This window comes from Carlito syrichta, unplaced genomic scaffold (assembly GCF_000164805.1).
Source record: "Carlito syrichta isolate Samal-C Ts95f unplaced genomic scaffold, Tarsius_syrichta-2.0.1 Scaffold304878, whole genome shotgun sequence".
In the NCBI taxonomy this organism is placed as follows: domain Eukaryota; kingdom Metazoa; phylum Chordata; class Mammalia; order Primates; family Tarsiidae; genus Carlito; species Carlito syrichta.
This window is the reverse complement of record NW_007248974.1, coordinates 1-9,890: the sequence shown is the minus strand read 5'-3', so window position 1 is coordinate 9,890 and position 9,890 is coordinate 1. Positions and strand designations below refer to the sequence as shown.

General features: G+C 57.2%; 2 protein-coding genes across 2 annotated transcripts in view; one reads left to right on the top strand and one right to left on the bottom strand.

The window, feature by feature from the left end:
* Positions 1–4,356, top strand: part of FIBP (FGF1 intracellular binding protein) — a 4,787-nt gene extending 431 nt beyond the window's left edge. The window contains 9 exon segments of the mRNA XM_008061010.2: positions 1–108; positions 313–439; positions 1,703–1,803; positions 2,264–2,397; positions 3,058–3,166; positions 3,246–3,309; positions 3,649–3,735; positions 3,823–3,920; positions 4,233–4,356. The exon segment at positions 1–108 is cut by the window's left edge and continues 19 nt beyond it. Of these exon segments, the coding sequence (XP_008059201.2) occupies positions 1–108; positions 313–439; positions 1,703–1,803; positions 2,264–2,397; positions 3,058–3,166; positions 3,246–3,309; positions 3,649–3,735; positions 3,823–3,920; positions 4,233–4,302 (898 nt within the window). The 3' untranslated portion in view covers positions 4,303–4,356.
* Positions 4,357–4,668: 312 nt separating this feature from the next.
* On the bottom strand, positions 4,669–8,150 carry CTSW (cathepsin W). Its single transcript, XM_008061022.2, has 10 exons — positions 8,030–8,150; positions 7,677–7,761; positions 6,782–6,895; positions 6,246–6,400; positions 5,762–5,855; positions 5,604–5,684; positions 5,378–5,503; positions 5,143–5,207; positions 4,860–5,063; positions 4,669–4,776 (listed from the first exon to the last, which is right to left on the bottom strand). Exons 1-10 carry the CDS (start codon positions 8,114–8,116, stop codon positions 4,669–4,671), a joined length of 1,119 nt encoding a protein of 372 aa, XP_008059213.1. The 5' UTR covers positions 8,117–8,150.
* Positions 8,151–9,890: the final 1,740 nt, after the last annotated feature.

Genomic DNA, 9,890 nt, shown 5'->3' with positions numbered 1-9,890 from the left:
CTACCGCACCTTCCACATGCTTGAGCGCCTGCTGCACGCGCCGCCCAAGCTACTTCACCAGCTCATCTTCCAGATCCCGCCCTCCCGGCAAGCACTGCTCATCGAGAGGTGCTCACCTAATGGGATGGTGATGGTGGGGATGCCCACCGGTCTATGTACCCAATTTGCAGGCTGAAACTGAAGCCCCAGAGAAGGATGGGACTTACCCAGGCACTCAGATAGTTGATAGCAAATGGGGGCCAGGCCCAGGGCCTTCCAAGCCCCCATTCTCCTCCTTTGTGGAGGGTCAGTGGTGTCCTCTGTCTCCGCAAGGTATTACGCTTTTGATGAGGCCTTCGTTCGGGAGGTGCTGGGCAAGAAGCTGTCCAAGGGCACCAAGAAAGACCTGGATGACATCAGCACCAAAACAGGAATCACCCTCAAGAGCTGCCGGAGACAGGTGGGCCCCGCAACCACGCATACACAGCATCCCGTCTACAGTTCAGCCTTTCACTCCCTCCCTTCGGTCACTGCCCCAGCTCTAACCTTGATGGTGTCAACAACTTCATACCTAGTGTCTTCTCGCCCTTTTTTGCACCTTCCAAGCCATCCCATATTCTATGGCTAGAGTGAGCTTTCAGAAGCCCAGCTCCGATTGTGGCTTTTCCCTGCTCGTGAACTTTCTTTTTTCTGAGTTGGAGGTCTTACTCTCTCGCCCTGTCTCCCAGGCTGGAATGTAGTGGCACACTCACAGCCATCATGGCTTCATTCTGCTGGGCTCTGGCGATCTTTCTGTCTTAGCCTCTCAAGTTGCTGGGACTACAGGTGCACATCACACCGCTAAGATTTCTTTATTGTTGTTGTTGTTGTTTTCTGAGAAAGCAGGATTTATTGAGAGGACAGAAAACCTCCCACAGTGAGAGGTAACCTAAAGGGCTAGCCCCCGGCTAATTTTTAAATTTTTAATTTGTAGAGACAAGGCTTTGCTATGTTGCCCAGGCTGCTCTCAAACTTCTGGGCTCAAGCAATCCTCTCGCCTCAGCCTCCCAAAGTGTTAGGATTACAGGTGTGAGCCACCGTGCCCAGTGCTCATAAACGTTCATTGGCTCCCACTGCCTCCTGGATAGCCGTTTAATGCTTGGCCTTGATCTTCAGCCTACCCTGTGATCTTGTCCTTGCAGACCTCTCTAGGGTTACATTTTTCCAGCCCCTGGCTTTCTTTTGCATGTGTTGCTCTTGGGAGGTACTGTTCTTGGCCACATCTTCCCTTTGAAATCCAAGGCAGAAGGTGAGATGCTACCTTCTCCACAAGTCTTTTTGGTGGTACCACAGGGAAGTCAGCATTCTAGACTAGTGATACATTTTCTTTGTATCTCCTGTGAGCTCCAAATGTATGGCTTAGTATTTGCTCATCCTTCAGTTTCTGGGTCTCAGCCAGGACAATCAGTTCCAGCTCACGCTCGTGAAGATTTAGAGCATGGTACCAAAATTGGGTTGGATTTAGAAACAAGATGAAATCTACATTTATCCAAGGCAAGATGGCAGAAGCTGATAAACATTTGTTGGATTGATAACAGGTACTAATAACTAATGGTCGAAGGAGTAACAAGCTCTAAATCGGCAACTGCTGACTAGATAGGTGGATAGGTGAGAGAAATATTCAAATCAGCAGTTCAGGTGAGCATTCTCCGACCAGTCCTCCCTCCTCCCGACTGCCCTGCAGTTTGACAACTTTAAGCGAGTCTTCAAGGTGGTGGAGGAAATGCGAGGCTCCCTGGTGGACAATATTCAGCAGCACTTCCTCCTCTCCGACCGATTGGCCAGGTGAGGGGACAGCCATCTCCTCCTGCACACTCCTTCCCTGAGCCCTGAGGCTGGTCCACCTACCCCACCTCAACCTTCTTGATCTCCTAGCTATGCTGGGGGGGTGGTCATCCCACTTCTGGTCTATACTTTGGATCAGACTGACCTGGGTTCAAGTCATAGTCCAGCCACTTCCAATTGGGCTATCTGAAGTACCACCTGTACAGCCTGACGCTTAGGGAGTGCCTAGGACATGGTAGCTGTTATCCTGTGGTCTCCCACTGTATCCCTTAGGATACCTGGGCTGGAACCTTCTCTTTGCACAGATGAGTAGGCCTATAGAGAAATGACTTGAGACATCACGCAGTGACTTAGCGCAAGGAAAGAGACCAGACTCGGATGCCCAACTGAGGCTCCAGGTGGGAGTTACTTGCTAAGAAGGAATTTCAGGCCCTGAGAAGCGCCTTTTCCCCTCCTGCAGGGACTATGCGGCCATTGTCTTCTTTGCCAACAACCGCTTTGAGACAGGGAAGAAAAAACTGCAGTATCTGAGCTTTGGCGACTTTGCCTTCTGCGCTGAGCTCATGATCCAGAACTGGACCCTTGGAGCCGTCGGTGAGGCCCCCACTGACCCAGGTGCCCGACGCCTCCCCATCCTTTCAGGCCTGGTTCCCTACCAGCAGTTCCTACCACAGACCCCCGTTCCCAGCATCCTTTGCTGTTCAGGGTGTCCAACCAGGCTGCCTCTGCTCCTAGTCCATTTCCCTCCCCCCCACCTTGTCTGCAGACAAAGGGCTTGTTGCCTTTCTATGGTCTGGGGCATGTCACACCATCTCTCTGAGACTCTGTTTCTTTTTCTGTCCTGTGGGGTGCAATGAGGTGGTGGGTGAGGAACGCTCAGGGTTTCACTGGAGGGTTTTTTTTTGTCTGTTTGTTTGTTTTTGAATTGGAGTCTCACTCTGTCACCCAGGCTAGAGTGCAGTGACACGCCCATGGCTACCGCAGCTCCACTTGCTAGGCTCAGGCAATCCTTCCACCTCAGCCTTCCAAGTAGCTGGAACTACAGGCGCGTGCTACCACGCTCAGCTTATTTTTTGATTTATTGTAGCGACGAGGTCTCACCAAATTGCCCAGGCTGGTCTTGACCCCGTGGGCCCAGGCAATCCTCTCACCTTGGCCTCCCAAAGTGTTGAGATTACAGGTCGAGCCACCGCGCCCACCCACGGGAGTGGTTTTTAATCACCTACCCTAACTCCCTTCGTGGGCCTCATGCAGACTCCCAGATGGACGACATGGACATGGACTTGGACAAGGAGTTTCTCCAGGACCTGAAGGAGCTCAAGGTGCTAGTGGCTGACAAGGACCTTCTGGACCTGCACAAGAGGTGACCCTGGGGGAAACCACGGGGCAGGGCCCGAAGGAGAGGCTCAAGTGGCTCCAGGCTTGACCCTGTCTCCCTGCAGCCTGGTGTGCACTGCTCTCCGGGGAAAGCTCGGCGTCTTCTCTGAGATGGAAGCCAATTTCAAGGTCTGTGGCCCCACACAGCCTCTGGCCCTTGGCAGCCTCCGCCCGCCCCCTCCGCTCCGCTCCGCCCCCTCCGCCCCGCCCCCTCCGCCCCGCCCCGCCCCCTCCGCTCCGCTCCGCCCCGCCCCCTCCGCTCCTGCCTGGGTTGACCGGCAGGTGGTGCTGCTGCGCCCTCTGCTGGCCTGGGCGGGCAGCGGCTCCCAAACAATGGGGACTCGGTTGACTGGGGAGGTGGGTAGACGTGGGGGGGCCTGCCCCTCCCCCAGCTTCTGTGCTCAGTCCCCCCGCCCCCCCCCGGCTTCTGGGGCAGAAGGCAGAATTCCCGGGACCCCCGCCCCACAGAACCTGTCCCGGGGGCTGGTGAACGTGGCCGCCAAGCTGACCCACAATAAAGACGTCAGAGACCTGTTTGTGGACCTCGTGGAGAAGGTGAGCTGTCCTGCCCGTCGCCCTCTGGTCCCCGACCTGGCCTGTCCCCGGGCTGTACCGGTGCTGAACGTTCCCTTGTGCCCACAGTTTGTGGAACCCTGCCGCTCCGACCACTGGCCTCTGAGTGACGTGCGGCTCTTCCTGAATCAGTATTCGGCGTCTGTCCACTCCCTGGATGGCTTCCGGTGAGAGACCCTGTCCTCCTGTCCGACTTGGCCTTGCCCTCCCACCGACTTGGTTCCCCGTTCTGCTACCCTGGGGGTGGAAGTCTCCGTGGACCGAAGCCCTGGCTCCCCCTCTTAGAAGCTGGGTGACCTTGGGCAGGTGACCTAACCTCTCCATGCCTCAGTTTCCTCATACGTGAACTGGGGATAATAATTAGAAGAATCACAAGAATTTTAAGAGGACTAAGTGCATTACGGTACAGAAACAGCAGCATCTCGGACTGGTGAGTGCTGAGTAAATGTCAGCTGTCGCTGTCACTGTTACCGTTGCAGGCACCAGGCCCTCTGGGACCGCTACATGGGCACCCTCCGTGGCTGCCTCCTGCGCCTTTATCACGACTGAGGCCCCTCTCCACCACCCTGCCCCGCCTGACAATAAAGTTGCCATGAATTTGGAGACTGATCTTTGCTCCAGGGGGAGGAGCCCGTGGGGCTGTGTGTGCAGGCGCGCGTGTAAGTCTCTGAGCGCTCTGGAGTTCGCGTACTGGGATGCGCGTGAACGCCAGCCCCTCGGGGACGGATGTATTGAAACGGTGTCTGTGCTCGACCCATCCGCCATCTCCCCACCCCTGCTAGGCCACTCAGAAGCCAGGGTCTTGTCGTGGTTTATTCGAGCCGCATCAAGATTGGGAGGATGGGCAAAAGGCTGGGGGTGGGGCTGGCGAGGAGGTGGGGTGGTAGCCGGAGCTGCGGGAGGAGCTGGGCGGGTTCAGGGAGGGCAGGAGACCAGGGATGCCTTAGGAGGGACCACACGGGCTGTGAGCGGGTACTTGGTGATGCCGCAGGTGTTGCTACCTCGGTGCAGCCGGAAGTAGCCCTAGGATGTTGGGGGACATCAGGGCCAGCAGGTGTGGAGAGGACTGCTCTGCCCTGCCCCCTCCCCCAGGAGATCCCACTCACCTCCTCTCCCCAGTGGGACCCCCAGGAGTTCTTCAGGATCCAGTATGGGAGAGAGCGGCGAGGGCGAGACTGGGAGGCGACTGTCTCTGCCGGCATCCCTTCCCCCGGCTTGTCCCTGCCAAAACCCACCAGCAGGACGGAATGGTCCACAAACCGGGGGTCACAGGTGTCGGGCGTGACCTTGATCACACCTTTCTTGTATTGCTGCAGAGGGCAGGGGCAGAGGGCCTGAGTCTAGGGCCAACTTCCCTACATGCCCTTTCACCACTCCATCCCATCCCACCTGCAGTAGCTTCTTGTTGATGGTCACAGTGATGGGACCATGGGTGGCCAGGTACTGGGCAATTCCTGGGGGGGAAAGGTGTCATCAGGGCCTGCCTGCCTGCAGCCCCTGCTCTTGGCACATGGGCGTGTCAGCCTTCCCCCCTCCCCTCCTCGCCCCATCTGTCTAGCACCGTGTCTGCCTCTGCCCTGGGCCTGTCCCCCGCCCCCCGCCCGTGTCCCCGCCATGCCCGCACTCTGCTCGTCTTCCTGCAGCATGATAAAGTCCTGGATCCAGGCCACCTTCTTGTACTTCTTGGCCAGGCACCTGTGGGGCTCCACTTTGCCCTGGAACGGGTAGTCCCTTTCACTGGCCAGGCCACCTGGAGATAAGACAGGAAGGAGACTGCTCTGGAACCCCGTTTCCCTCCCCTCCCCTTCTCCCCCACCTTCCCACAGCTACCCAGAGCCACGGGCACTCACTATTGTTGAGGACAGTTATGAACGCATCCCAGATGAAGCCACCCTGGCAGCCATCCCCACAGCGGTTACAGTCGAGTAGCTCTGGCACAGGAAGGGAACATGGGTGACCAGGCCCCCAGGCCTCTCTCCCTGTCACACGCACCCTCTCCCAGCCATACCCTGCACGGAGACTTCCACGGGCTTGCTCCTGATGCTCCACAGGGCCTCGATGTTGCCTGCTGCCGCTATGGCCCAGCAGCAGGCGCAGTTTTTCTAGTAGACAAGAGGGTGGGGGTGAGTCAGGTGTGCAGACCGTGTTCCACCTCTCCCACCATCTGCTGGGTCGGGCTAGGTGGGGGCAGATACCTGGTTTTTTGTTTTTGTTTTTTTAAGTCAAGAGTCTCACTCTGTCACCCAGGCTGGAGTGCAGTGGCACGCTCACGGCCACCGCAACATCGACCTGCTGGGCCCAGGTGATCCTTCTGCCTCAGCCTTCCAAGTAGCTGGAACCACAGGCATGGCTAATTTTTGATTTATTGTAGAGACGAGGTCTCGCCCGGGTGCCCAGGCTGGTCTTGAATCCCTGAGCTCAGACAGTCCTCTTGCCTCTGCCTCCCAAAGTGCTGGGATTACAGACGTGAGTCACTGTGCTCAGCTGTATACCTGGTTCTTGATGGGCGAGATGACATCAGTCTTCTTCCGCCAATCACAGGTGTGGGGTGTCGACTCCCCCAGCCCTTCATACTCTGCCATTCTGTTCATGCTGGGGACCCCTCTGGCTGTCTTCCGATTCCCATAGAGCTGGGCAAACTCCTCCTCTGGGGGACAGACAGCACCACCAAGGGCAATTTTGACCCCTTCTGCTCCCTATCCGGCCATCCCAACTCCAGCCATCCACACCCTAGACCATTTGGGTCCTGTGATACCCCGGTGGATAGAAAGGCAAGGATGCTGAGGCCTGGGGGGCCGAGCCCCTTGCCGGGGTACGTCTCCTGCACCTGCCGCCATGAACTGGACTGGCACACAGGCCTGCAGGGTTTCTGCCCCTGTGCTCTGTGATTTGGGGCAAGCACCCAGGCCTCTGGTCCTCAGGGTCCCTCACTGAGAAGTAAACATGGAAAGTTCTCGGTCCATCTGTCCATATCCCTGGACATTCTGCTCCCTCGCCCACCACCTACAGGCCAGGAGGGTCCCTGTACCTGTGAGGTCACTGAATGGAGTCACCCCAAACTCAGCTGTGCCCAGGTCCTCCTCCTGCAGTCTCTGAGCCTGGGCCAGGTTGTGGGCAAAGATGTCCAGACGGCGCGCGTGCTCTGTTCCAAGAGAGAGTTGTCCTGGGCTGGCTCCCAGGCCCACAGGGGCAGAAAGATGCTGGCTAGGCATCTTCCCCCCAGGTGAGCATGGCTCCTCTCCGCTACCCCCACAGGGCCCTGGGCAGACATCTAGGCCAAGGAAGTGGTTACCCAGCCCACCCAGGTTAGGTTTTCCCCAGAGGCAGCAAAGGGGACATCTCTGCCCACCCTGAGGGGTAGACAAGCAAGGGGTCTGGAGACAGTGACTCAGGAGGAAGAGGTGGGTGGCTGGAGACCGGCTTCCTGCCAGGCCACCTCCTTTACACCTCTGACCACAGGAAGGGAGCTGGAACGTGGCAAGGGTGGGGGACGCTGGGGCTCAGGTCCAGGGCGCAGACAGCCTGGGCTAAAAGGTGCCCGCAGGCCAGCCCCCATGGGAGAGAGACCCAGACGGGGCAGGAGCAGGGCTGGCTGCCCACAGGGGTAGAGAGGAAGTCCCCACCTGGGGACAGAATGGGTATTTGCTGGCTGAACACATGACAGATGGTGGTCCCCTGCCTGGAATCACGGGAAAGCGGCCATAGAGCCAAAGGATTCACTATGGCCATGGCAGGGGGTCCCCACCCGCCCTCCAGATTCATAACAAAGAATAAGTCTGTACCCCCTTGTGTATTGCGGACACCAGGGAGTGATCCCAGGCCTGCCGCTGTCCTGCTGAGGAGCCCTAGGCCAAGCCTATTCCCACTCTGAGCCTGAGTTCATCTGTTAAATGAAGCGGGTGGAGATGTCCGTCCCCCAGTACCTGCTGGGATCAAGTAACTCCGGTTAAACTGCATCTGGAACCACGCAAAGACTTCTTTCAGCTCCAGTGGCCGGGGACCTGGGTCCTGGCAAGGAACCGAGAGCAGAGATGGGGAGGGGGTGGGGGGGATCATTTCGGGGACCCTACCACAGCTCCCAGCTGTGCAAGTACTGGACTGAACACCAGCTCGCGAGCCTTCTCTGTCTCCTCGTGTGGGCTTGGGCACCGCCCACCCCTCCAGCCTCATTGCTCCCGCTGAGAAATGGGAACAACAAACCAGTTGTTTCTGATGGGTGACCCCAGGCCGGGATTGGCAGAGGTGAGGGCAAGGGCAGCAGGTTGGGGGCACTTACCTGGGCCCTAAGGGAGCCCCTGATGCCTTGGGCTAAGTCTACCACCAGCAGGGCCAGGAGGCAGAAGAGGTGGGCAGTTGGTGCCATGGTGGTGCGGACTATAGTGGAGGAGGCAGGAAGCCGAGCAGATCAAGCTGGGGGGGGGGGGCGGAGCAAGAGAAACCACGAAGGGGAAACCAGACTAGGTGGGGGGACCCCTAGAGTCTGCGAGCTGCCTGGGCCTTCAGGCTTTCGTCCCTCCACCTGCCTACCTGCCCATGTCTCCAGCCACCCCTTTTTCTTTGTTCTACAGAGGCTGTAGGCCCACGCTGTTCTGGGTGAGTCTAAGGATACAGAGATGGTCTGGCCTTAAGGAGATAGAGGAGGCACACTGTAAGTGGGCCGTGAGAGTATCAGAGATATCAGTGCCACGAGGGGGAAGCCCAGGGGGCTGCAGGAGTCACAGGCCCCCACCGACACAGCAGAGACGGAGGGTGGTCTGTGCCCTCAAGGGAGCCGAACCTCTCTTGTTCGTCCAATGAAGCTGTCAGCTCGGGGACCACCTCCTTCCAGAAGCCTTCTCTGCTTTCCCAACCTCTGGTGTAACCTTTGCCTAGAGTCCTGCTGCACCTGTGCCCTGTTGGCATCTGTCTCCCAGATGCCAATCAGAGGTGTCTGATTCACCCGTGTTCTCAAGTGCCCAGGATGGGGGCAGGCACGTGGCAGGCTTGATGGATGTTTGAGTGGGGCAGGGGAGGCAGAAAGAGAACAGGATGAGGTCAAGAGCTTGTTACAACTGCCTCGGTTCTAAGTAGAGCCTTGGTCTGGGGACTTCCCCTATGGGCCTCCAGGCTGAGAGTGCCCAAGACCAGAGAAGGGCGTGAGAAGCTAGCTTTCTAGGGTCCTGTGGGGCAGGAGAGAGGGCGATCTATCCTGGGATTTATTCACTCATGTGCTTGCTGCCTCATTTCTTCACTAGGATTCGTCCCAAAGTAGTGAGACTCCATTTTGTCTTACTGCCCTGGACAGTAAACCCGAGGACTTCTCTGAAGAGTGGTAACTGCCCTTATTAAAATGCAGTGGACAAACCTGGACATGGTGGCTCATGCCTGTAATCCCAGCACTTTGGGAGGCCAAGCCTGTCCCGACCAGCGGGACAAGTAAAACGTGGGCACGAGGAGGACTACCTGCTGCTGGTGAAAAGAGAGAGAGAGACCAAGAGAGAAAGAGACAGGAGACACGCAGAATGGAGGCAAGACAGTGTTCTGATCAAGCCTCAAAATTTTATTGTTAGGTGATTGCTTATATACATAGCAAAGAGGGGCGGGCTGAAATAGGGCGTGTGGCGGCTTATGATAGGAGGAAGAGTAGTGGTGGTATGAGGAGAGGAGGTGGGAGGGGTGTTGCGGTTTGGCGCGCACGGGCTTTTCGGAGGACAAAGAAGAAGGCTTATATAAGATGGCTGCTATTTTTAAAATGGCTCCCAACATCTCCTCCCTTTCTGTTCAAAGACAGAAGGGATGGTGAGCATTAACCGGGTGAGGGAGTAGGGGCCCGGCTCCTCCCGTGGATTCTCCGAGTCCACCACCATTGGGGCTCTTGGTATCTTTTGGGGAGGAGAGGCAGAGCCAGAATTGATTTTTGAGAAAATTAGAAAATTAGATACCAACCTCTATGCAAGCCAGGCGTGCTCACAGGGATACCCAGAGGAGGTCGAAGTTTTTGTGACCTTCCCTTGTAATACTTTGTTCTACACTCATCCCGGTGCTCATACCCTGTTTTTCGTAAAGGGAGAGGGTAGACATGCCTCTGGTTATCATGTCGTCCCCGTAGGGAGGGAGCCGTAGTAGTCCTTTTCCGTGACTTCTTCCAATGCCAGCCG